At 52.4% G+C, this 24,674-nt stretch overlaps 5 protein-coding genes across 5 annotated transcripts; 3 read left to right on the top strand and 2 right to left on the bottom strand.

The window, feature by feature from the left end:
- Positions 1-3,196: 3,196 nt before the first annotated feature.
- BZA05DRAFT_20679 (uncharacterized protein) lies at positions 3,197-3,790 on the bottom strand. Its single transcript, XM_051479563.1, has one exon. The coding sequence runs from the start codon at positions 3,628-3,630 to the stop codon at positions 3,253-3,255; it is 378 nt and encodes a 125-aa protein (XP_051344659.1). The 5' UTR covers positions 3,631-3,790; the 3' UTR covers positions 3,197-3,252.
- Positions 3,791-4,757: 967 nt separating this feature from the next.
- On the bottom strand, positions 4,758-6,459 carry BZA05DRAFT_383230 (nucleotide-sugar transporter-domain-containing protein). Its single transcript, XM_051482193.1, has 4 exons — positions 6,252-6,459; positions 6,158-6,187; positions 5,203-6,102; positions 4,758-5,146 (listed from the first exon to the last, which is right to left on the bottom strand). The coding sequence occupies exons 1-4, from the start codon at positions 6,312-6,314 to the stop codon at positions 4,967-4,969; spliced, it is 1,173 nt and encodes a 390-aa protein (XP_051344658.1). The 5' UTR covers positions 6,315-6,459; the 3' UTR covers positions 4,758-4,966.
- Positions 6,460-7,012: 553 nt separating this feature from the next.
- On the top strand, positions 7,013-7,710 carry BZA05DRAFT_423492 (putative magnesium-dependent phosphatase P8B7.31; the record flags this gene model as incomplete). The annotated part of the gene is made up of 3 exons (XM_051485874.1): positions 7,013-7,128; positions 7,185-7,651; positions 7,694-7,710. 3 exons carry the CDS (start codon positions 7,013-7,015, stop codon positions 7,708-7,710), a joined length of 600 nt encoding a protein of 199 aa, XP_051344657.1.
- Positions 7,711-8,892: 1,182 nt separating this feature from the next.
- Positions 8,893-12,391, top strand: BZA05DRAFT_330601 (DNA/RNA helicase MER3/SLH1, DEAD-box superfamily; the record flags this gene model as incomplete). The annotated part of the gene is made up of 12 exons (XM_051480546.1): positions 8,893-9,220; positions 9,271-9,517; positions 9,567-9,791; positions 9,846-10,370; positions 10,418-10,445; positions 10,498-10,821; positions 10,873-11,028; positions 11,082-11,526; positions 11,571-11,718; positions 11,775-11,872; positions 11,923-12,280; positions 12,331-12,391. Coding segments are annotated over 12 exons (2,943 nt in total), but the record flags the coding sequence as incomplete, so codon positions are not given.
- Positions 12,392-14,538: 2,147 nt separating this feature from the next.
- On the top strand, positions 14,539-24,615 carry BZA05DRAFT_383225 (uncharacterized protein; the record flags this gene model as incomplete). The annotated part of the gene is made up of 6 exons (XM_051482192.1): positions 14,539-14,922; positions 14,978-16,783; positions 16,835-20,113; positions 20,164-23,785; positions 23,841-24,072; positions 24,126-24,615. Coding segments are annotated over 6 exons (9,546 nt in total), but the record flags the coding sequence as incomplete, so codon positions are not given.
- Between the last annotated feature and the right edge of the window lie 59 nt (positions 24,616-24,674).

Raw genomic sequence — 24,674 nt, 5'->3', positions numbered from 1 at the left:
TTATTATTTTTTCTCGTCCTTGTGACCGGGCTTGGCTGCTATTTGGTGTGTTTGATGGGCGGTGGCAGTGCTGGGTAACCGGGCTGCTGGTAGTGTCTCGGACCTAGATGTTGGAAGAATATGCAACGCGCTATCAACCGAATCAAATTCGCAATAGGGGTCTGCGATTGACTGCTGGTATGCGGGAGCGAATGGAGATTGGAGGTGGAGGTGGAGGAGGTGGTGGTGTGGTGTGCGGTGGTTTGGCGGGTGGAGGATTGGGGGGGGGGGGGGGGGGGGTCAAAGAGATGGAGTCGGAGGAGGCTGTGCGAGACTTGGGTGCATATAAAATCGATGAAAGAAAATTGGGTGGGTGATCGGAGGAAGGAAGCAGGAGGAGAAGACAAAGGAAGTCGAGAGGTAGAAGGGACGGAAGATAAAGAAGCGGGAGGGAGGCAGGGAGGAAGAGGTGATGAGAAGGAGAAGAGGAGGGCCAGGACCCAGGCGGAATTTGAGACAGGATGGCAAGCGAGAACTGGCAAGAAAAACAAGCAAGCCGAGCGAGCTTCGCAGCGTACAGGATGCGTGCCATAAGAGGGACAGGTGCTTGGGTTTTTAGCTGCATTCCTCCTTTATTTCTGTTTTCCTCGTCCGTATGATTACAGCTTCAGGCGGACGGATGCACTCTAGTGGACGCGGGCGGCATGGACATTGGAAAGTTGGAAACACCAGTTCCCCGGCATTTTCAGCCACTGCGACTCACGTAACGCTGGACTTAGTCAGGTTTGCGGGTGCGCAGAGGAATTTGCAAGCAGCGAGCGTCGTGCATCCGACCAGGTACGTGCGTATATAGATACTTGTATGTACAGGCTGCGGCTGAGGATTTAGGGCTGGGACTTTTTCTTGGGGGCGGGAGACAGGCCGTCGATGAGATGGCCACGGCGACGTGACTGGGTCGTGAGCAAGTTTCGGTGAGGCGCGGTTCATTGCGATGTGCGGTGTCTACTCTACTCTCCAGACGATGCCCGCCAGGAGGACGTGTGTGGGTACGTAGAGTACATAGAGTGCGTTCTGGAATTGAGCGCGAGGCAGGTACGTACCCAGGGCACTTGCCACTCACTTTGGAGCTCTGCACCGCCCTGGACTCCGAGAGCAGTCGTCCACCCAGCGACAAAGACGACGACATGCCGGACCACATCGCGCAGAGTAGGCAGGGTATCGACCTCGTAGGCACTCTAAGTGCTGCATGCAAGGTGGTGAGGTGGTGAGGAGGTGGTGGTGCGGAGGTGGTGGGGAGGTGCGCTCCGTCACGTCTGGGTTCGTGTGCGACTACCAGTGGAGCAGGTACTGGCAGAGAGAAGCAGTGGCATAGCTAGACTCCAGGGTAAGTATCCGCAGCAGCAGCTCTGGATTCGGCGACGAGAAGGGGCTTCGCGCATTGGGCGCTCCCCTGGGGCCACGGGGGGCATGCGCGGGATGCTACTCGAGTTACTCGAGTGAATGAGGTGTCCGCATGCAAGCAAACTGGTGCTTGGGAGAGGGGTCCGCAAGCGACTGGCGGGGTCGTGGCCACCTCCCCGCGGCCATGGTGCATTCTGCGCACATATGCGTGCGGTCTCCAAGATGCGACATGTTTTAGATCGAGGCGGTGGTCGGTGGTGCGCAGTCAGCCGGCGGCCATCATACGGTAGGTACGCCATCGAGAGAGCGCGGAGAGGCTTCGAGGGGAATCCGGATCCCCCACCCTCCCCCGACCCACGCATGCAGTGCAGATGCGCACCCCAATCCTTTCGCTAACCGAGCGGAGCAGGAAAGGAAGGCTGAGCACAATCGATAAGCTCAGAAGCGGAGTGAGGCAGGGACAGCAGAGGCCCCCCGCAACCTTGCTAGTCTCGAGCAATTCCGTTGTTCTGTCTCGTCGCGTTCTTGACCTCCATTCACGTTCCGCTGCTTCCTCTGCGTGAGCGGAAGCTTCCCCTCGCATGCTCCATCCATCGCACGGTAATGTGCTTCTACATCTGAAACCAAGACACGGAGCAGCACTCTAGGGTACTCTATGGACATACATTCCGGACTTACATACACACCCGCACATGGACACCCTACCTGCCTGCTTTAGCGACTCAGAAACATTCCGCCGATGACGCCATGATCTCCGTTAAGCTCTCTTGGTCAACAGCCATCGTGGGAGAAACCCTGAAAACCATCGCTTTGGCGCCACCCAGCCAAGACGCCGCCGCCACATCGCAATCATGAGCGAATCCTTCGATTGCTCCGGAACAGGCTTTTTGTCGCAGCAGGAGTGGGGACCGGGCCATGTTGCAGCGGACCGACCGACGGACTAACCCGGGCCAGGCACACACCTGTGGGGGCATAAAGTATCCGGAGGAGCCTTTTACTCTGGCGCGATCGAATTTCCCGAGTATGCACGCATGGCAATCCAAATCTTCGCTCGAACCGGAGATTTTGGACGAGAAACGGCTGATTAAGGAAAGGCTTCATCCAACAAAATGGCTGCGTGTCCGGATACTTTGTAGAGTAAATGAGAACAGATCAATGCGATCAGCCTCCCCCTTCCCCCCCGGCTCCACACTCGCACCCATAACCTCGCACTCGTCTTGGCAGGAGGCCATCTAGAGTACTTCTCAGCTACCTAACGACAACCCGTCGTTCATTTTCAGCTCTCGTCTTCACTTCGTATATGTAGCAACCCGGCTCTCTCTGCGCCGACCACGATACCCGTGAGCACGGTGCACCATCAACGAGTATTGTACATAGGGGGCCTGACGACAAAGATTAAGTACTCCGACACCTTTGCCGATTGAATTCCACAACATGGCGGGCCTTACGATATAACCTCTCAGTGGTACATTAGTAGAGCATGTATGCAATTGCAACGAAACCAAAAGTATCGCAGCAGCCCATCTGACTTCCACTTCCAATTCCATGTACTCTGTGTACTCAGCCAAGAGTCCAAGCCAAGCCGCCGATCACGGAGCCGCCGCCGCCGCATCGCCTTGCGAACTGTTCCATTCGGGCTCCATTCGGGCGGACGGGCGTGCGACGAACGCACAGGAATGACGGAAAAGGAAGGCCCATGGACATTGGACATACCGAAATGGTATGTAGAGTACCAAAGATCGCATAGCCCGCCCCGATGAAGCGACGACGAGCAGTGGCCAGAAACGCCCCGAACGCTCTGAACGAGCTCATATAGTGTCACTCACCCAGTGCCTGTCTGGTCGTTCTCGTCTCGTGGAAACCCCATATCTTCTATCCGCCCTGAACCCGTCTGAGAGATTTACAAATTCCAAGCAGCATACAGCAAGAGGCTGTGGCGACGCTGAGAGAGAATGACTTGACTTGACAGATGGTGAAATGGAATAAATAGACAATGCAAGAAAAGCACAGAAGCGACGAAAGACCAACAAAAAGCACCTGGTAAGTGGTAGAAAAAATCAGAGACATTATAACAAGTAAGCAAGCCATTCCAACCGTCGCGTCGTTCGTGCAAAGACAATAAAAGGCCATTTCTTGTGGAAAAAGACATCCCACAGCATACAGTCCGAACTCTCTCTCCATCTCTGCAGTTCTCTCTCGCTCTCTCGCTCTCTCCTTGCCCACAACTTCCGCCTCTCCCTGGCAAATCATGTATGCCCCGGATGCCAAGCTGGCTGTTGGCAGTAGGACAGCAGGGCGTTCACTTCTGCCCTTACTAGAGTACGGTACACAAGCTTACATACTGGTAGGTACTGTACTGTGTCGGATGGCAACAAAGAGCTTCACTTGTGACTTCGGGCTTCTTGTTCAGGTATCACGGTTGGGACTCGGGAGGATGTCGCTCCCAAAGCATCCCCACGGCGTCGCCAACAAAGACCTAATCGGCGGCCGCGGTTCAAGCCTTTTCAACAGAGACCAAAGCAGCTGAATCTCTAGAATTCCCGTCGGCGCTAGAGCTTTTCCCTTCTGCAAGACCGGCGTTAAAGTACCTATGGAGCACAGAGCAAATGGCCAACAGGCGCAGTCCTCCACATACGCGCATGAGTTGTCCAAAAGTGCGTGTCTTGGAGCCATTACCGGCGGTAAATGATAAATCAACCATCCACTCCGAGCGCTTGCTCGCAGTTGCTCGCCGGATCGATTGTTGGAGTCTCAAATCAGCGATATCTACCCCATCCCTAAGACACCCAGATGGCAGACACACCGGCTTACCGTATGTCCAACTAGAGTATGTGTAGGTAATATCTACCATAGGGCTGCGGCGGTTGAGATGTTCAATTTGCATTTTGTCCCCGCGTATGTAAGACGGGTTGAACTCCCGTGCGCGGCGTGGGGGCACTGGGCAGTGAGCGTCTTGGTACCGTATCTATGTTTCGAGTGTGCTGCGCGACTTGATGCTGGAGGGAGGCTGGAGGTAGGAGGTAGGAGGCTGGAGGCTTTATGCGCGGGCTCACTCACCGTAGGCAGGCAGGATAGGGCTGTTAGACTCGGAGGACTCAGAGGGGGAGGCGAAGGAATGGATTCGTGATGCTGTACCCAAAGTGGACTCACCTCGGCCGACATTTAGAGTACTTACGAGCGGTTAAACGCCGCGGAGTGGGCGTGCGGCGAGCCCAAGTCCTAAGTCCCAAGTTCCAACAGCTGGGTTGACAGGAATGTTGCTGTGTGAAACACATCACCGAGGCTGCGAGGCGGGGTAAGTACTCTACATACCTAGAGCCTTGGCCCCCGAGCGTCGTGTTCATGTTTCGTCACGCATTGCGCCAGCTCCCGGGTGGTGATATCCCATCGATCCATCCATTATCCTAAATTACACCCAAATGCGCTCGCTTTATATTCTACACCATATCCCCTTCCTTCCCCGAGTACCCATACAATAATCGCCCATGCACGAAACTTCAAATTCAACCGACATTACTGGGTGTGGAAAAGGGAGGTGGATATCGAACCCCATCTATATGCTTGCAGCTTGCAGGAGGTATCATCATCACCGCTTCGGACCAGCCCCCGAGCCTCTTCTTCCCTTCTCCATGTCAACATCGAACTCGATCTCCTCCACCGCCGCCGTCTCAGGCTCGCTATTCTGCACGGGAGCGTATTGCGGTGCCGAGTCGGGTTTCGAGTAGAGCCAGGTCGCGAAAAGGACCACGACGGCTCCTACGATGAACTGCAGACTTGTTAGAGGGGGTGGTGTGGGACTGGATGGGATGGGGGTGAACGAACATTGATCGTGACCACGAAGTCGAAGAAGTAGACGCTCGCTATGCAGCTGATCAGGATGCTGATGCTGGTGGCAAAGTTCTTCGCGATGTTGTCTGCGAAGTTGACGCAGAGCGCGACGATGATTCCGCCGAAGGCCTGGAAGACGATGGCCGTCCATACCACATCATTGTAGCCCTCGAAGAAGCCCCGCTCCATGATCTGTGCTCCGTCCATGAAAACGACGCCGATGGTTGCCGGGAGCAGTGACCACACCGAGAGCTGGACATTGCGGATCCAGAGCGATGTGCTGGAGCCCTTCAGAACTTTCTCGAAGTAGACGCCGGCTAGCCCGGAGATCATGCATGCTATTACAACGGCGGTGAGGCCTTTCGCAGGGTCCATTGTCGACATGGCGTGCTCTTCGACGATGCCCTGGTACGTTGCGGAGCGGTGGTTGTGGTGATGGTGCGCATGGTCTGTATCCGGAGCCGACGAAGGCGAAGGAAGTTGAACTATAGCTACACCTGCCGTCAAAGTGATCAAGGACAGCCACTTAGTAGCATCTAGTCTCCGGTGGAGTAGCGTAACACTGAAGATAGCAGTCGTGAGTATTTTAAGTTGGTATGTAACCTGAAACGCAGCCGCGTCGAGATTCGACACAGCGACATATTGCAAGCTGTTCTGAATGGTGTATAGACACGCGGGTATCGCCAACTTCCAACTGTCGCGCCGAAAGATCTCCGAGCTCAGGTTCTGCACCGTGGTCGACAACGACGACATGGATCCGTCAATCTTCCGTCGGTCCCGGAAGGCTACCGCCAGACAAAGCGCCAGCTTCAGGACCTCGTTCAGCAGCACCGCGGTGGAGGCGAGGTAGCGGTTCGAGCCCGTCATCGGCATGATGCGTGAATAGTGCATTATCTGGGCAGATCAGCGCGTCGTGGTCTCTCCAGCTCGGATATGGGTCTCGCATTACAAGAATTAAGGCGGAGTTTTGGACCGTGAGCTTGTGAAAGTCAGCATTGCCTTCCTAAGCATCTCTCTCTTTCTCGAAAAACGCAGGCTCATACCGTAGCTAGCGAAACCAGCCTCATGGGCACACCCAAGAAGGTTGGAACAGCCTCGGCCACCATCACGGCGGCTGCGACGGAGAGGCACGGGTAACCGGTAGCGTAGCGTAACGTGTGTGATGGGCCGCAAGGAGGGACGCTTGGGATTGTTTCTCGACCGAAAGCGTTGTTCGTGAAGTTCGGTAGGGTCTCCGGGTTTGGGTGCTTCGCTGGCGATGTGAAAGGGATGGACGATGAACTTACTCCAATCTTAGCTTGAGTTGTTGTGTGACGTGGGGAGTCCCCAGTCAGTCTGGATTTCAAGCCCAGTTCGCGACCGGTAACCAGATCGATCCAAGATCGACGGAGGCACGCATGGTACGGAAGCTTCAGCGGATCCGAGATACAACCCACTCTATTACTCCGCTGCTGGGTTTGGGTTCGAAATCTTCAAGTTAAACTCACGGTGCACTGCGTCCGTCGAATTCTTCAATTCAGGTGAGCTGGTTAACCATTGTCCTCCTTTTTGCAAATGAAGGTTTATTCGCGTACGTGATGATGCTGCTATTGTAGTTCAGCTCAAACGGAACCCTACTGTGAAATTTGTAGCTTGTCGACGGACGTGGATTCCGAACCGATCGCCTGAGGAGAATCATTATCTAATCTACCTGTAGGAAAGTGGTTAATCTAATCAGCTCGCGCATCAAGTTTGTTTGAACGCCAATACCTTAAAACTCAGACACCACAGGTACCAGCTTGAGTTTTCTAGCCCATCCTTCATCATGCCGAAGAAAGTGAAAGTATCACCCAGTGGCTCCGACATCGCGTTCCCGTCGACTCTCCAAGACGGTGGGCCCCTGCCCAAGCTCGTGGCCTTTGACCTGGACTACACCCTCTGGTAATACCCCGCATCATGAAATCTCACATCTTCAAATCGAGTTAACCCCTCCACAGGCCATTCTGGGTAGACACGCATGTCACTCCCCCCCTCAAAGCGATGGGATTCTACAACGCTGTCCAAGACCGTTACAAGGACAGCTGGAGCTTCTATCCCGATATCCCAGCGCTCCTTTACCAGCTGCGTAAGAAAGGAATCAAGATCGCGGCCGCGTCTCGCACCCACGCACCGGATCTCGCGCGCGAGATGTTATCACTCCTGCATCTCGACCCCGCTCATACCGGCGGAGAGAAGACGCGGGCGATAGAGTATTTCGACGAGTTTGAGATTTATCCCGGGAGCAAGGTGAAGCATTTTAAGAGTTTGCACGGGAAGACGGGACTGGCGTATGAGGAAATGCTGTTCTTTGACGATGAGAGTAGGAATAGGGAGGTCGACAGAGAGTTGGGCGTCTTGATGGTCCTGGTGCCAAAGGGGGTTAGTCATAGTGTCTTTGATCGGGGAGTGTTGGCGTGGAGAAAGCGTAGGGGACTGCAGAATGGTGGGGCTGTGGATGGTGAGATAGATGGAAAAGAGGATTGAGAATCGGGAATGGGGCAGCTGGACTCGGTATTATACCATGCACGTTTTCATTCTTACTGACTCGATTTCGCAATTCACTCTCTTTGATTCAATTTGTATCCCCGAAAAAGGGCTTTGTTTCTGTCGTCTTCCTCGTCGATTCACTCGTCCTCTTCTTTGATGCTCTTCCTCCCTCACTCGGTGCCGCTACTCTTCCCTTTCTGTCACTCTGCCTCCTCCATCACCCCATCACCCCACCACCCCACCACCCCACCTTCCCACCACCCCACCACCCCACCACCTAGCTACATTCCTCGCAGCCTTCACCTATTGCTGCCTCCAGCAATAGTAGCAATAGCAAAAAATATTTCTATTAAAAAACACTCATCTACATTGCCAGTCTTGAAAAATGCCAGACATCGTGGACGAGCTCCAAGAGGCGTTACGCTTCGACTTCAGTGCTAGTAATCCCACTACATACAATGCGCCCGAGATTCCGAGGGGCTCCAACTTCTACGGATGCGGCGAGCAGACCCAGAGCCCGAGGCGCGTGAGTCTGCACAGATCTGGATCTGCCGTGAGCGACTACAACGGATACGACATTGACAGCGGAGAGGAATTCAACCTTCCAAGATCCCGCCCGGCGAAATTCAATTGGCGCACTGGCGCTGGCACAGAACCATATCGCAACCCCAATAGTTCGCAAGGAGGATACGAGCTAGATCGTCATTCAGACTTCGATTTCGATCATAGTTAGTGAACTTACGTTGCTGCTGAATTCATTGAGTAACACTTGCTAACCACTTGCTGTATCATTCAGGGTCCACACCGCCACCGTCGCAATCACTCGATAGACAATCGTATTCCAACCACTTCGGAAGAGAAAGTACCGGTCATGGCTATGATTCGCAAATCCAGGCGCCCCAGACTCCGCGCAACACGCTTGGTGGGTTCCTTCCAGGATACGTGGGACTATTCTCTGCTGACATGAGCGGCCCAGAACGATTTCGGTTCAACCCAGGACACAGGGCGCCAGAGACGCCAGGAAATGATAGTGATCCGATTTCCAGCTCCAGTCCGATACGGGCCCAGAAGGGAACATCGAGGCCCTTTATACCGATCATGAGTGCGTCAAGGCATGACGCTAGGAAGGCTTTCAATGATGGCCAGGTGGAGAAGTTTAGGTCTCCACAGCAGCGGATAATGGGTCTACATGAGCCCGAGAGAGTCGCAGTCAACCCCAAGAGTTTAGTTCCGACTGTCCATGGGATTCGACTCGTTCCAGTGGACCGTCTGCCGGAACTCCATCGCTCGGTCTTCCCGTTTCCGCTCTTCAACGCTGTGCAGTCGAAGTGTTTTGACTCGGTATACGAGTCCAGTGACAACATTGTAGTTGCTGCGCCTACTGGAGCGGGAAAGACCGCAATCATGGAGCTCGCGATATGTGCTCTCTCCCGGGATTTCAAGCCTAGCACATACAAGGTGGTTTACCAGGCGCCAACGAAGGCACTGTGTGCGGAACGGAAGAGAGGTAAGGGCTGAATATCTTTCATTATAAGTAAAAGATGCTGACTATCTTAGACTGGGAGAAAAAATTCTGCCACCTGAGCCTCGGGGTTGTGGAACTGACGGGGGATACTGACCAAGCACAGCTCTCAAGCGTGCGCAACGGCGATGTGATCGTCACTACTCCAGAAAAGTGGGACAGTATGACCCGTAGATGGGGGGACCACCGCAGATTGCTGGACATGGTACGGCTGTTCCTGATCGATGAGGTTCATGTCCTGAAGGAAACACGTGGCGCAACACTTGAAGTGGTGGTATCTAGGTGAGTAATTCCAACCATTGTTGTGAGTCTGGAAGCTGACCACCAAAAGGATGAAATCCATCGGCTCCGATGTCCGTTTCGTCGCATTGAGTGCCACGGTTCCTAATTCTGATGATATCTGTACATGGTTGGGCAGGAACTCTCTAGCACCGGACGAACCAGCCCATCGTGAAACGTTCGGGCCAGAGTTTCGTCCTGTTCAGCTGGAGAAGCATGTTTACGGTTTTAACTACCCGGGAAACGATTTTCAGTTTGATAGAGTGCTCGACAAGTCGTGAGTTGCCACCTCGTGATTGTGGAAGGCTATTAGCTGATGGTTTGATTGTAGGCTCCCGGATCTTGTCCAAAAACATTCAGCTGGAAAACCTACGATGGTTTTCTGCATGACTAGGGCGATATGCGTATCGACCGCGAAGCTACTCGCAGGGAAGTGGAAAGAATGGAACAACAGACAGCAGCCCTGGAGAGCTCCGAAGAAGAAATTCACCTTTGGGGACAGAGACCTGCAGTCTGTTGCTGAGTGCGGCGTCGCATTCCATCATGCTGGCATAAATGCAGCAGACAGAACTCTGGTGGAGACTATGTATCTCGACGGTGAACTCAGCGTAATCTGCTGCACCTCGACTTTAGCAGTTGGAGTCAACTTGCCAGCCCATTTAGTCGTCATAAAGAATACGGTCTGCTGGTCCGAGAGCGGGGTTAAGGAATACGTGGACCTGGAGATCATGCAGATGCTGGGTAGAGCCGGTCGTCCTCAGTTCGACAAAACCGGTGTTGCTGTCATCTTGACTGCAAAAGAGAAGAGAGATCGTTACGAGAAGATGCGTGAGGGAGCTGAGATACTCGAGAGCAGGTACGTTTGCGTGAGAGGATCGTGAATGGAAGCTGACTTCGGCAAAGATTACACCTGAACTTTGTGGAGAATATGGTTTGTCTTCCATGGGATTCCCGTGGTATATGCATACTGACGCATAGGGTAGAACGCGGAAATTGGTCTCACCACGATCACAGACATGGACACGGCTAAGCAGTGGCTTAAATCGACATTCTTGAATGTCCGTCTTCAAAAAAACCCGCGTTTCTACAAACTTGACGGTCAAACGCAAGCCAATAACTCGGAGCAGCGACTAGACGAGATCTGCGAGAGGGAAATTAGAAATCTGGTAGATGAAGGTATGGTAACGGATAATGATGGGAAGCTCACACTCACAAAAAATGGGGACGCTATGGCCCGATACTATGTCAAGATGGGAACCATGCAGTCTATCCTCCGGATGTCTCCGAAAGCTTCACTCCCGGACGTAGTAACTGTCCCGTCTTCAACCATACACTGCATCCTACTAATGGCACTATAGCTCAAGGTGCTCTCCCAAGCCGAAGAATTCAAGGAGGTTAGGCTGCGAGCCGGCGAGAAAGGTCTTTACAAAGAGATCAATAAGAATCTCGGTATCAAGTTTCCAGTGAAAGAGGATATCTCCTCGTCAGCCCACAAAGTGGCCATCCTCATCCAGGTAAGTCATACATCTCACTCGTTTGGCCAGAAAGTAGTGCCTGACCATCATAGTTTGAGCTTGGGCTTCTGGAATTCCCCGGGGATCAGAACTTCCAGAGAATGAAGACGAACATGACACAGGACAAAAACATGGTTTTCAAGCACTCTGTACGCATCCTGCGATGCCTCATAGACTGTCAAGAGGGACTGAAGGACGCCACGGCTGTTTTGAGTGCCCTAAAACTGGCTCGTTGCATGCAGGGAAGGGTATGGGAGAATACTGCTAGTGAACTCCGCCAGTTGTCTGGTATTGGTGCGGGTATGGTCAGAAGGTTTGTGAATGCCGATGTGCGCAGCATTCGGAAGTTGGCAACCCTGGAAGCCCACCAGATCGAAACCATACTTTCGAGGAATCCCCCCTATGGAACCAAGCTTCTCGAACAGGTGAAGAGGATACCTAATCTCAAGGTTTCTGCGCGGCTGGTTGAAATGCAGAAAGTAAGTTCCTCTCCCACAGGTTTGTTGCGGCATTCATTGATGACCGATTCAAGAGGAGCAAAGGTGATCCTCCGATGCTCAAGATTATGGCGGAAATGGGACTGGAAAACCCAGATGCCGTCTGCGGCGGACGCACTCGTACTCCGGATGTACCGGTTATCTTCTTGGCCGAGAGGTCAGATGGGTTTCTCGTTGAGGTTCATAGAATTTTGTACGCCATCCTTAATAATTTTTGATTCTGAAAGACTCGAACTAACTTTATCATAGCGCTCAATCATTGGCAGATGGGAAAACCTTTAGATTCTCACTTCCACTGGAGTCCCCTGGTCAGTTCTTACGCTGCCATGCGGCGTGTGAAAAACTCGGTAATGCCCTTTCTTGTGGTCTCCAAGCTCAACTAACAGTCACGGTGCAGCTGGAACTTGGAAGAGCTCTGAGCTAAAGTTTGATATCGATCCGTCGCTGTTTCCCAAACCAAAGAACACGCCCATAAAGGAGAAGCTCACCTCACCCACGGCAGACCCGATTCTACTTTCCGATGATGAATATGGGGATGCTGACATCTTCGATGATCTCGAATTTGACATATGCAACTTCACTAATCAGTGTAGGAAGACTAACACTCTCCACGAACGAAACGCGATGAATACTGCTACAGCAGATTATTTGCAGGAGAAGGAGGAACCTATCGAAATGGAAACGACTGCTCCGGAACCCATTCAACTTCCCAACGGCAAGTGGGAGTGCCGCCATAAATGCGCGGATAAAACCAAGTAAGTTGGATACCAGTCGTTGCAAAGTTTTGGCGCTGATATTTTGGCAGATGTAAGCACATGTGTTGCCGAGAGGGTCTCGACAAACAACCAAAGATACAAAAGCGAAAAATTTCCACCCTCCAGAAAAATGACGAGTTGGCTGAACTCAAGCCTCAGCCCAAGCAAACAAAGCCCGAAAACGCTGATTCCGGAATATCAAAAGCGGTTTTAAAAGCTTCGGCCAAACGTCCCTTTAAAACTGGATCGCTGGAACAGCTACTTCGGAAGGGCAACGTCGAAATCGTTGACTTGACCGATGAAAAGCCATTGGCCGAACCGGCAAAACTTCGCCGCCTCCATGAGAAAACCACGTTGCCCAAGGAGGAACCATATTTCTTGCATTCCGGCCCTAAATCATACTCATTTCCTTCCTTCACGGCAGTTAATAAGCCCCAACGCGTGATAGATGGAACCGATCTGGATGACGCACCGCCACAGGAGCATATCCAAAAGAAGAAGAAAACTGTGCACCCCTCGGAGTCCATCGTGACAAGGAAGCTGCCCGCTGTTGCTGAAGAGCCCCTCTTTGAGGAAGGTTGGTCCGACTCAGAAAGTGAGTCTGAAGATTATTTGGAGTTCGGAATCGGGGGTTTACCTCCGCCCGAAGACCTCCCAAGGAAGAAACCCCGTAGTGATCTTACGAGCGACAAGGAGAATACTTTCAAAAAGACTACCCCCGGACAGCAGGAGGAGAACAAGCCCGAGAAGAATCATGACTTCTGGTTTAACCTGGAGGAAGATGATTCTCAGGAGTTCTGGGGTAAAGAGGACGAAGGGTTAGCATGTAGGTCGGATTCTCTACCTGAAATTCCTGGCTTTACTGATTGCCACATAGTTACTGTGCCCATAGAGCAAGTTGAAATTGATACTGTTCCTCTGGAGAAGAGGGACCGTCTCTCCGTATCGCAAAAAGACGAGGTGGAGGAGGAGCATGAGCAGGGGCATGAGCATGACCACGAGGATATCTCGGGACTTCTAGATTTTCTCGGTGACTGCGTTGAGGTAGTTTGAGCGACGTATTCTTGTTTTTTTTTACTCCATTTGACTGCCACTGTTTCTGGATTTGATTGATATTTCAGCTGCTTGATGCTTGTTGCTCGCTGGAGGGATATTTGCACTGCGATCTTTTTTTCTGTTTCCTACATTCATGTTGAGGAAATTGCCGATAATGTTCTTGTTTTAACTTGATGCTGGAAGTGCAGAGGCTATGATTCTTTGCGGGAACGAATAAAGCCTCGTCGAGCTCCGTGAATTCGAAGGGTACTGCACTTTCATATCATTCAGAACCTGTCCAGATATGTGAAAATACATTTACACTGTTCCACAGTTACCGAAAAGGAAGCTAGCGGCATGAAATTTCAGGCCGTCATGAATTTGTTGAAGACTCGCTATGTACCGCACCGGTATATAGGAAAATGAGGTGAAGTTGTGCGGGGGTAGCACTTCTATCGGCCCATAGAACACGTGCCGGCCACGCTAACCACAGCCGAAGAACATGTGCCGGCCACGTTACAGCCGAATAACCAGTTTGCTGCGGCCTGGCGTGATGTCCTACAGACGTGAGGACGTCTTTGAAACGAGTCTTTCAAATCAGGCCTTTGATCTCTCCTCATCTCCCTGAATTGCTCACATATTTGCCGGCGCGATTACTGGTTTTTTGTGCTCGGTGGCTGGAAGTGCTACGTTCCACAAGCACGAGCCCGGCACAAGCAACCCCGCGAATCGAACCGAACCGCATCATACGTCATCCTCACACCCAGCAGCACCACTGTCCGAGCCCCCCGCGAATCAAGACAAACTTACTACCTACGGGCCTTAATGGACCAGCTCCCGACGACGAGCACGACGACGACGACGCCTCTTCTAACGCTCACGCTTGCATAAACGACCCGCACGCGCACGATTCACGACTGACGATACGATACCACACACGACGCACGCTGCAAGAGAGAGCACAAAACTACCGCCACGATGTTGGAAGGACTGGTTTGTCGCCCTGTTCTTGGTGGCGGCGGAAGGGGGATCGCGGTTAACGGTGATGCGGATAGATTGCTTCGATAATGAACCGATTCCTGGGGATGTGAGTTGAAAGCGAAGGTTGAGGCACAGACGTGGTATAGGAAAGCTAATGGACGGCGCAGGTACATCAAGAACTTTGACGGAACACAGCTCAATGTTGGAATATGGAGGTGTGTTTCTCCCGGTCCGGTTACAGTTGTAAGGTAGAAGGGGGGAATAGGCGGCTAAAGGTGCGCAGCGGAGATGTAAAACTCAGGAATCTGGAGCTCAAGAAAGAGGCGCTTGATCAGATGAAGCTCCCGCTCAACGTTCTCGAAGGGCATCTTGGGCAACTGACGCTACAAATTCCGTGGAGTAATCTGAAAGGGAAGCCGGTCAAGGTCATCATCGAGGACGTGTTCTTGCTTGCTGCGCCGCGGTCAGATCAGGAGTATAACGAGGAGGAAGAGGAACAGAGGGTGCAGAGGCTCAAGATGGAGAAGCTGCAGAATGCGGAGCTACTACAGGAGCGCAGCGGCGCCGGCATGACCGCGGAGGAAGAACAGAAGAACCAGAGCTTTGCGGCGAGTCTGACGACGAAGGTTAGGATAGCAGCTTCTAGTGGGATTATGGTGACGCAGTATTGACACGGAATAGATATTGGACAACCTTCAAATCACTGTGAAGAACATTCATATCCGCTATGAAGACTCAATAAGCACCCCCGGCCACCCCTTCTCGCTAGGGTTCACACTTGAGGAATTCTCGGCCGTTTCCACGAACGAGAGATGGGAGCCGGACTTCATCCAGGGCCACGTCGAGATATCGCACAAGCTTGCGAAGCTGGGCTCATTGGCAATATACTGGAACACAGACTCGGAGCATCTCAGTGGAAAGCCTCATCAAGAGGTGGTAGAGGCGTTCAAGGGACTGATAGCGGGTGGCGAGAGGGAGAATATCGCGAAGAATCACCAGTTCGTCCTCAAGCCTGTCAATGGCATTGGCCGAATCGAGATGAACAAGACGAATAACAACGATCGTCCACGAGTGAAGAGTCAGTTGCTATTCGACGAAATTGGTTTCGTACTCGATGAGGACCAGTATCGCGACCTCTTGATGATGGTAGACTTGTTCCACTTCTATATCCGTCACCAACAATACAAAAAGTACCAGCCCAAGGGTGTTTCTCCCAAGGAGGATCCAAGGGCTTGGTTGAAGTTCGCGACGGATGCGGTCCTCAGCCAGATCCATGAGAAAAATCGGAAATGGTCGTGGGAATACTTCAAGGAGCGCCGGGATGACAGGAAACGATACATCGACTTGTTCAAGCATATCAAGCGGCAAGACCCCCCGCCGGAGGAGGAAGTCGAGGAGATCACCAAACTGGAGAGAAAACTCTCGTATGAGGATCTACGCTTCTATCGATCCCTCGCGAGGAACCAGATGCGAAAAGAGCGTACACTCGTACCAAAGGCAGCAGTCCAAAAGAAACAGCAAGGATGGGGATCCTACCTATCGTCGTTCGTTACCAGCCAGCCAAAGGAGGAAGAGGACGATTCACTTATGACGGAGCAGCAACGGAAAGAGCTGTACGAGGCTATTGAGTGGGACGAGCATAAAACCATCACGGAAGCCATCGATTTACCGAGGGAGACGGTGAAGATGGAGGTACAAGCAAGCCTCAAGACGGGTAGTTTTACGCTGAAGAGGGATCCGCATGGTAGCAGCAAGGAGATATTGTCCTTGCTCTTCGACACATTCAAGGCTAGAGTGTTGCAGCGGCCGGATTCACTCTTTGGAGAACTCAGCCTTGGTGGCCTCCGGTTGTACGATGGCACCACCGAGGGAACGCTCTATCCACAGATTATACGTGTCAAGAACGTGGTTCCCCCGGTAGAAGCCGGCCGTATCGAGGAACTAGGCGAAGATGACGAAGAGAAAGACGTTCAGAACGAGGCAGACCCCCTTACTCCCTTCTTCCGCGCAAGCTTCGAGCAGAACCCGCTCGATGAGAGTGCAGACTCGGCGGTAACCGTCCAGATGAGGAGTATGGAGATCATCTACAATCCGAAATTCATCGAGGAGATTTACAAATTCTTCAAACCGCCGGAGCGGCACATGGAGAGTATTGGAGCTCTGATGGAGTCTGCCGGTGCGACGGTAGAAGGTCTCAGACAGCAAACTAGGGCGGGTCTTGAGTTTGCTCTCGAAGAACACAAGACTGTCAATGCAAAACTGGATCTCCAGGCGCCTCTTATCATCATTCCGGAAAGCTGTACGGAGAAGAATACCAATTGCCTTATTCTCGATGCCGGTCACGTCGCCCTTTCAAGTGATTTGGTGTCGAGAACCGATATCGGCGAGATTCAATCCAAGCAGAATCAGCGGTACAGTGAGCAGGATTGGAAGCAGTTGGAATCCCTGATGTACGACAAGTTTAGGCTCACGTTAGAATCGACACAGGTAATTTCCTGGAGCACCAAAAGTTTTTGAGATTTACGCTAATTTTTTCAGGTTCTTATTGGCCCTTCGATGGAAGAAACAGTCGCTCAGCTGCATCGTGGTTCAGACCAGAAACAGTTCCATATTGTTGACCGGATCAATATCGACTTCATTTTGGAGATATCCATCTTGCCGAAGGCCCCCAACCTCACCAAGTTCAAGATGACCGGTCATCTGCCTGTTCTTCAGGCGGCGATGTCGGATACAAAGTACAAGGCAATGATGAGGATCATTGACATGGCCATTCCCAACCTGGACGGCGATGAGCCTCTGAAGGTCCAACAGCATACCGACAAGAAGGTGCTGCCCAGCAAGGATAATTCCACTTACGCGGACCTACGCCGGGCCTCTGCCTTCCAGTTCTCCGCACAGCAGCAAGAATTGATACTGGAGGAAGACACAGATGATGAAGGCGACGATGAGGAGAAGTTCGAAGAGGCCCTCGATGGGAATCCGACAAACGCCCCAACCTTCCACCAAAAGAACTTTGAGCTGAGGTTTACCGTTGATCGACTGCAGGGCTCATTGTTCAGGGCCGATCCCGACGGAATCAAGCCAGACAAGGAGCTAGTATCTCTCGTCGCTGAACACTTTGAGTTCGAACTTTGCATCCGGCCATACGACTTGTCAGCCGTTGTGGTCCTGAAGTCGTTGAACGTTGAGGACCTTGTGGACGAAGACCCATCTCCTGATTTCAAACGGATCGTTACATCGGACGGCTTGACGAAGAGCAGTGAAAGCCCGCTCTTCTTTGTCAAGTACATCCAGGTTAAGCAGGAATCCCCGGAGTTCATGTCGGTATATGAGGCCATCGACAAGCATATCGATGTGCAAATCTCGACTATCGATGTTGTAGTCACGCGGAAAACCGTTTTGACTCTCCTGGATTTCGTCATCACGACGTTCACGAACCCCGATGCACCAGCTCAACCACCACGGAAAGCCATCGAGGGTGGCGAAGAGGCAGAGGTCGAGCCAGTACCAGTGCTGCCAGTGGCGCAAGAACAAAAGATTCGGGTGAAGGTCGATCTCGACAGCATCGCACTCATCCTGAACAACGACGGAATCCGACTAGCAACTCTCAGTCTAGACAGTGCCGACTTAGGGATCTTCGTGATGGGCAAAACTCTCCGAATTGGTGGTCGTCTCGGAAACTTCTCCTTGATTGACGATATCAATGAGGGTGCCGATGAGAACTCTCCTTTCCGGCAACTAGTCAGTATCCAAGGGGATGAACTCGCCGACTTCCGGTATGAGACATTCGATCCAGAGGCGAAGGGCTCGTACCCAGGCTACAACTCTTCGATATTCTTGCGGTCCGGATCAATCAAGGTCAATTTTGTCGAAGAGCCTTTCCGGAAGATCATCGATTTCGCCGTGAAGTTCGGCCGAATGCAGGCGCTTTTCAATGCAGCACGACAGGCCGCAATGAATCAGGCGAACCAGATCCAAGAGAACGCGGACAAGATACATTTCGACATCTTGATGCGCACGCCCATTGTTGTCTTCCCCAAGGTTGGCAGCAGTACATCCAAGGGAGACCTTATGACAGCATATCTCGGAGAGCTTTACGCCCAGAATACATTCGCGCAATTAGATGACACGGAAAACTCGGTTGTTGCGAACAAGATCTCGGCTGGTATCCGGAAGACGAGACTTACGAGTGAATTCCACTATGAGGGAGGTCGGGTTGAGGAATTGGAGCTGCTCGATCAGCTGGATCTTACCTTTGCCGTGACGTATCTTGAACATATTGAGAATGCTACTAGGCCCGATATCGAGATCGAGGGCTCCATGTCAGATCTCAACCTCAAGTTGACGCAGAATCAGTACAAGTTTCTGCTCGAGCTATCGCGGTCCATTCCGGGTGTGTTCGCCGGTGATCCGGAGGACGAGCGTGAAATTATGGAGCAACTCCCGGAGGAAACGAAGGAGCCCGCAAAATCACAACTCGGAGCACCGGGAGGAGCGACGGACAACGACGGTGGAGATGGGAAGGTTGTTCATTTGAACCCGGAGCTGGGAACAGGCCCTGACACATGGACGAAACTCGACTTGGTGTTCAAGGTGGGAAGCATCGGAATGGAGCTTTTCGCTTGCGAACCCGACAAGGCCATAACCGACCTTGAGTCGGCCAGTCTGTCCCGAGCTTCGCTCAATAGTACCAACGTGAAATTGCGGATGATTAGTGATGGATCCCTCGAGTCGGAACTTCTCATCGAGTCGTTCAATATCAGAGATAGTCGCAAACAGGAAACGAACAAGTTCCGGAAGATCATGTCGTCGACCCACAAGGAGGGATCGCAATTCATGGCGAGCGTTACATTGTCCGGGGGCGTCGAACGGAACCTTGTGGCTTTACTCACAATTGACAGCCCGCGGATCATTTTCGCGCTCGATTATATCTTCGCATTGCGGGACTTCGTGATGTCCGGACTGTTGCCTGAAGAGGAGGGCCTAAGTGAACTCGAGGAAGATTCCGAATCTGATGCCCTTGACACCCCAATGAGTACCAAACCAGCGAGCCTGGCGACTTCAAAGCGGTCTCAATCGACGACTCAGTCCGCGCCAGCGAAACAGAAGGATTCACGGGTTCCAGCGATTATGGTCTCATTCCGCGCCAATATCGTGGACTCGCAGGTCATCCTCATCGCCAACCCCAGTATCAGTAACTCAGAAGCTATCGTTCTGTCCACCAAGCAAGTTCTCTTGTCACAGCAACATGCCTTGACGCTTCAAGTCGAGAAGGTCGGGATGTTCCTGTGCCGCATGGACAAACCAGACACCAGCAGGCTCCGGATTTTGGACGACTTTACCCTCAAGGTCGCTATGGACAGCCGAGCAATCGGCCGTAACAGCTCGCTCCAGAGTATCCACGTTGGAGTTGAGCCGCTAGTTATCCGTGTGTCTCTTCGGGATATCCTATTGGCGGTGCAAATCTTCAACAAGGCCAGCGAAATGTCCGGCGGCGCCCAGAAGTCGGGCTCTGACGAGGAGGCGACAAAGATGAAGAACGCCAAGGGCTTGAGTTCGCTCAAGCGTAGGACCGCGAGTGGATATGGTGCTTCGACGAAGGTTGGGAAACCCAAAACGCTGGCTACGACACGCAGCACCCCGGCACCGCCGCAGAAGAGCACTCCGGGCACGTCGTCCAGCATGGTTCGCAGGGAAGAACTGCAGGCCGAGATTGAGGGAATGCGGGTAATCCTGATTGGTGATCAGCATGAACTTCCGTTGTTGGATTTGAGTGTGAAGAAATTTACAGCTAGAGTCAAGAACTGGAGTGGGGAGGTGAGTGATATCGCGTGATTTGGGTGTTAGCAGGATTAACCAGTGTACAGATGGACGCGGACACGAGCATTGAGACTTTCGTGAATATTTACAACTTCTCGAAGAGCGCCTGGGAGCCGTTGATCGAACCATGGCAACTCGGCTTCCACATGGCGAAGACATCGCAGCCAGAGAAATTGTCGATCGACTTGTACTCTCGGAAGATGTTGGAGGTTACCGTTACTTCACAGACCATAGCTTTGCTCACAAAGGCTGCGCAGTTCATGCAGCAGGACGAGGATGTGCTGACGAAGCCCCGCGGGTCGGAAACGCCGTACCGTATTCACAACCAGACCGGCTATCCTTTGCACGTCTGGGCAGCGTCGGACAATCCTCTGGAAAGTTCTTCAATGGCGATCAAACTGCAAGATGGCGAAACAGCTCCCTGGAGGTTCGAGGAGTGGGAAAAGATGCGAGAGAACTTGACGCCGGAGGGAGCTAGTGGTATCGTTGGCATCAAGCTCGAGGATAGTCCGTTTGAGAGCATCAAGGAGATTTCCGTTAATCGTGAGGGCGAGCAACTCTACACCCTACGGCCCGCGAAGAATGAAATTCTCCATCGATTGCTCTGCGAGGTCCGATTAGGTACCGACAGCGTCAAGCACATCACTTTCCGCTCGCCGTTCCTGATTGAAAACAACACGCAAATCCCCGTCGAGATGGGCATACTCGATGCGCGGGGCACGCATCTCGTCAAGGTCTACAAAGTCCTGCCTGGCGAGTCTCAGCCTGCACCTGTCGAGGCGGCATACAACCAGTTGGTTGTTATTCGCCCTGACGCTGGTTTCGGGTACATCTGGTCCAAGGAGCGAATCTTTTGGCGGGACCTTCTGAGGTCGCCCACCAGTTGCATCACGTGTAAGACGGAGGAAGGAAATAATTCGCCGCCCTTCTACTTCCAGATGCACGCCGATTACCAGAAGAACAATGCTGCGAGCAGTCAGTATCCGCACATGAGGGTGCGGCTTTCTGCACCCGTCGAGATCCAGAACCTGCTGCCGTACGACTTCAAGTTCCGCATTTACGATAAGAACAACCAGAAAGAATGGACAAATTTCCTCCGCAAGGGTGGATTGAGCCCCGTTCATGTCGTGGAGCTCTCACATTTGCTGCTCATGAGTATCGAGATGCAAGACACTCCGTATGGCGAAAGCGATTTTGCCATTATCAACTCAAACGGCACGGAGTTCGACTCGGAGAAGTTGCTGGTCACGAAAGACAAACAAGGTCTGGAACTAAATCTCAAGCTGCACTACTACAAGATCCCGAACAGCGGTGGGGCTTTCCGTGTTGCGGTCTATAGCCCTTACATCATTCTCAACAAGACCGGGCTAAACATGATGGTCAAATCCAAATCACTCTTGCAGTCGGCGAGAGTGGCGGCCGGACAGATGCAGACGGGCTCGGCGGCAACGCAGAAGGCCCTTCCGTACATGTTCTCGTATCCGAATGACGATCGGCAGAACAGAGCCGTCTTCAAAGTGGGCGATTCGAACTGGAGCAGACCGCAAAGTTTCGAGGCTGTCGGTAGTGTGAACGACGTCGTCCTGCCATCCTCGACAAAGCAGACTGAAATTCATGTTGGAATCTCCGTTGACGAGGGAGAAGGGAAGTACAAGATGACTAAGGTCGTGACATTGTCCCCGAGGTTCATCCTCAAGAGCAAGCTCCAAGAGACCGTGCAGATCAGGGAGCCGGGTGCCGGCTCGAGCAATATCATGACGCTTGAGCCTGGCCAGCTGCTGCCGCTGCATTTCCTCCGATCAACACACACCAAGCAGTTGACGCTCTTGTTCCCCGGGATCAACAACAGGTGGTCGGCGCCGTTCAACATCTCGGATCTCGGCCGGGTACATGTCAAGATGCACAGGAACAATCAGCGGCAGACACTGGTTAGAGTGGAGATATTGGCGGAAAAGTCGACCGTTTTCTTGCATCTGAGTATGGAGACGAAGAATTGGCCCTTCTCGATGCGAAACGAGAGCACCCAAGAGTTTACGTTCTGGCAAACCGACCCCAATCAAGACGATGCGGAGGATTCCAAGACCGAGTTCAGGCTAATCAAATACAAGCTTCCTCCTCGCAGCATCATGCCGTACGCATGGGACTATCCCGCAGGCAAAACGAAGGAGCTGGTTCTCTGTGCCGGTCGTCAGACGCGGCACATCCCACTCACAGAGATTGGAAACTTGCTGCCGATCAAGGTTGATACTCCCGACGGCTCAGGCAAACGGAAGATCATCGATGTCAATGTCGTCGCGAACGGTCCTACCCAGACGTTGGTGTTGTCTAACTTTAAGCCTTCGAAGAGTATCTACAAGGTCAAATCCAATCCCAACCCGTCGACCAGCAGCGTGGCAACATCCGGGTTCGAGGTTAAGGATGTCGACAGTGGCACTACTTTCCAGGCGCAGATACGATTTGCCGGTATTGGTATTTCTTTGATCAACAGACAACTGAAGGAACTTGCGTACATCACCTTCCGTGACCTGGAGTTCAAGTATGGCACTTCGTCGCTTTACCAAACCTATAGTTTGGTCATCAAATGGGTACAAGTTGACAACCAGCTCTATGGCGGAATATTTCCCATCATCATCTATCCCAGTGTTGTGCCGAAGACCGGAAAGGAGATGGATGTTCACCCGTCGATTCACTCGTCCATGACTCTCGTGAACGACGACAGTTACGGTGTGACATACATCAAGTATGCGACTTTCTTGATGCAGCAGATGACAGTTGAGATCGACGAAGATTTCATCTATGCCTTACTGGACTTCTCCAAGATGCCGGGACTGGATGCCAAGGAGAGCGAGGGAATACTCTGTGACGATTCACTTGAAGTTCCCGAACCCAAGATATTGGATGCTGGCCAGGATCTATACTTTGAGCTCCTCAACATCCAGCCAGCACAGATCGATCTCTCTCTCCTGAGGACGGATGTTGTCAACGTCGAAGACAAGACCTCATCGAATAATCCGCTGATGTTCCTGGTGAATATCCTGACGATGGCGATCGGAAACGTGAACGACGCTCCCGTGAAGCTCAACGCACTGATGCTCGAGAACGCACGGGTGTCAGTTCCTCTACTTCTTCAGCGCCTCCAGGCTCACTACACCCAGGAGGTTCTCTACCAGGTCCACAAGATCCTGGGATCTGCAGACTTCCTTGGTAACCCGGTGGGCTTGTTCAACAACATCAGTTCGGGTGTTGTGGACATCTTCTACGAGCCGTACCAGGGATTCATCCTGAACGATAGGCCACAGGAGCTGGGAATCGGAATCGCCAAGGGAGCCACCATGTTCGTCAAGAAGTCTGTCTTTGGAGTCAGCGACAGTTTGTCCAAGTTTACCGGCAGTATTTCGAAAGGCCTGACTGCCGCCACGCTTGACAAGCAGTTCCAGGATCGACGACGTATGTCACGCTCGAGAAACCGACCGAAGCACGCCTTGTACGGTGTCACGGCTGGCGCAAACTCTTTTGTTAGCAGCGTGGCCAGTGGAGTCGGTGGTCTAGCACGGAAGCCGCTTGAGGGAGCGGAGCGGGAAGGTGCTTTGGGATTCCTCAAGGGTATCGGAAAGGGTGTTGTGGGACTTGCTACCAAGCCGGCGATTGGTGTCTTCGATCTTGCGTCAAGTAAGGAACTCTCGGAAGCGAAACTTATCGAATGGTGTGCTAATCATTTGGCTAGATGTCACTGAGGGAATCCGGAACACCACTACTGTTTTCGATCAAGACGGACTCGACCGTGTACGGCTGACCCGCTACATCGCACAAGACGGAATCGTGCGGCCATACTCGCAACGGGAGGCACTAGGACAGTTCTGGCTCAAGCAGCTGGACAACGGAAAGTACTTCAACGAGGAATACATTGCCCACCTGGAACTTCCGGAACAGGACGTTGTTGTCATGTTGACTTTTGCGTGAGTACATGCTTTCCACTTGGTTCCTTTTGTCCGTGCTAATAAAGTTGCAGGAGAATCATGCTCGTCCGGAGCAAGAAGTTATACTGCGAGTGGGACGTACCGCTCAAGGAGCTGCAAACAATCAGCATGGAGCGCACGGGGATCGTATTGATCTTGAGAGGCAACCGACAAGGACCTTTCATTCCAACCAAGGACGAGAGCTCGCGCAAGTTCCTGTTCAAGAAGATTGGACTAGCGGTAAATTCGTTTAACAGTACTGCTGCGGTGTCGTAGACGGTAGACTTGAGATATGGATTTGGGGATTTGAGGATTGGCTGTGGCTGGGGGGTCTTTTCTTAGGCTTTTTTGTTTTTCATGGGCGGAATTGGGATTTATCTTTCGCGGATTGTGTTTTGTGGTTTCTTTTTTGCGTTGCAAATATGTGTCATGGTTTTTCATGGGTGGAATGGGCCTTTCTCCTTGGTGTAGGTATCGTGTTTTGCAGCTGTCCTGTGCTTTGCAATATGATTCGGGAGTGTCTTTGACTCCTTGTCATCAAACCCCGTGAGCTTTGAAGTGTTTGAATCTAATACGATCCCCCATACAAGCAGGACTGTGCA

This window comes from Tricharina praecox, assembly GCF_024521635.1.
Source record: "Tricharina praecox strain CBS 144465 chromosome Unknown BZA05scaffold_1, whole genome shotgun sequence".
NCBI lineage: Eukaryota > Fungi > Ascomycota > Pezizomycetes > Pezizales > Pyronemataceae > Tricharina > Tricharina praecox.
Note: the sequence above shows the minus strand (reverse complement) of the source record. Positions and strands in the feature narration are given on the sequence as shown.

What these genes read in the sequence shown, in the direction of transcription:
- BZA05DRAFT_383230 (XM_051482193.1), bottom strand. Translation starts at nt 6,314, where the DNA reads ATGGTGGCCGAGGCTGTTCCAACCTTCTTGGGTGTGCCCATGAGGCTG. An exon ending in AAAACTCCGCCTTAATTCTT is followed by an intron (nt 6,103 to 6,157) that starts GTAATGCGAGAC and finishes TGATCTGCCCAG; the next exon opens with ATAATGCACTATTCACGCAT. An exon ending in ACTTCGTGGTCACGATCAAT is followed by an intron (nt 5,147 to 5,202) that starts GTTCGTTCACCC and finishes ACAAGTCTGCAG; the next exon opens with TTCATCGTAGGAGCCGTCGT.
- BZA05DRAFT_20679 (XM_051479563.1), bottom strand. Translation starts at nt 3,630, where the DNA reads ATGATTTGCCAGGGAGAGGCGGAAGTTGTGGGCAAGGAGAGAGCGAGA.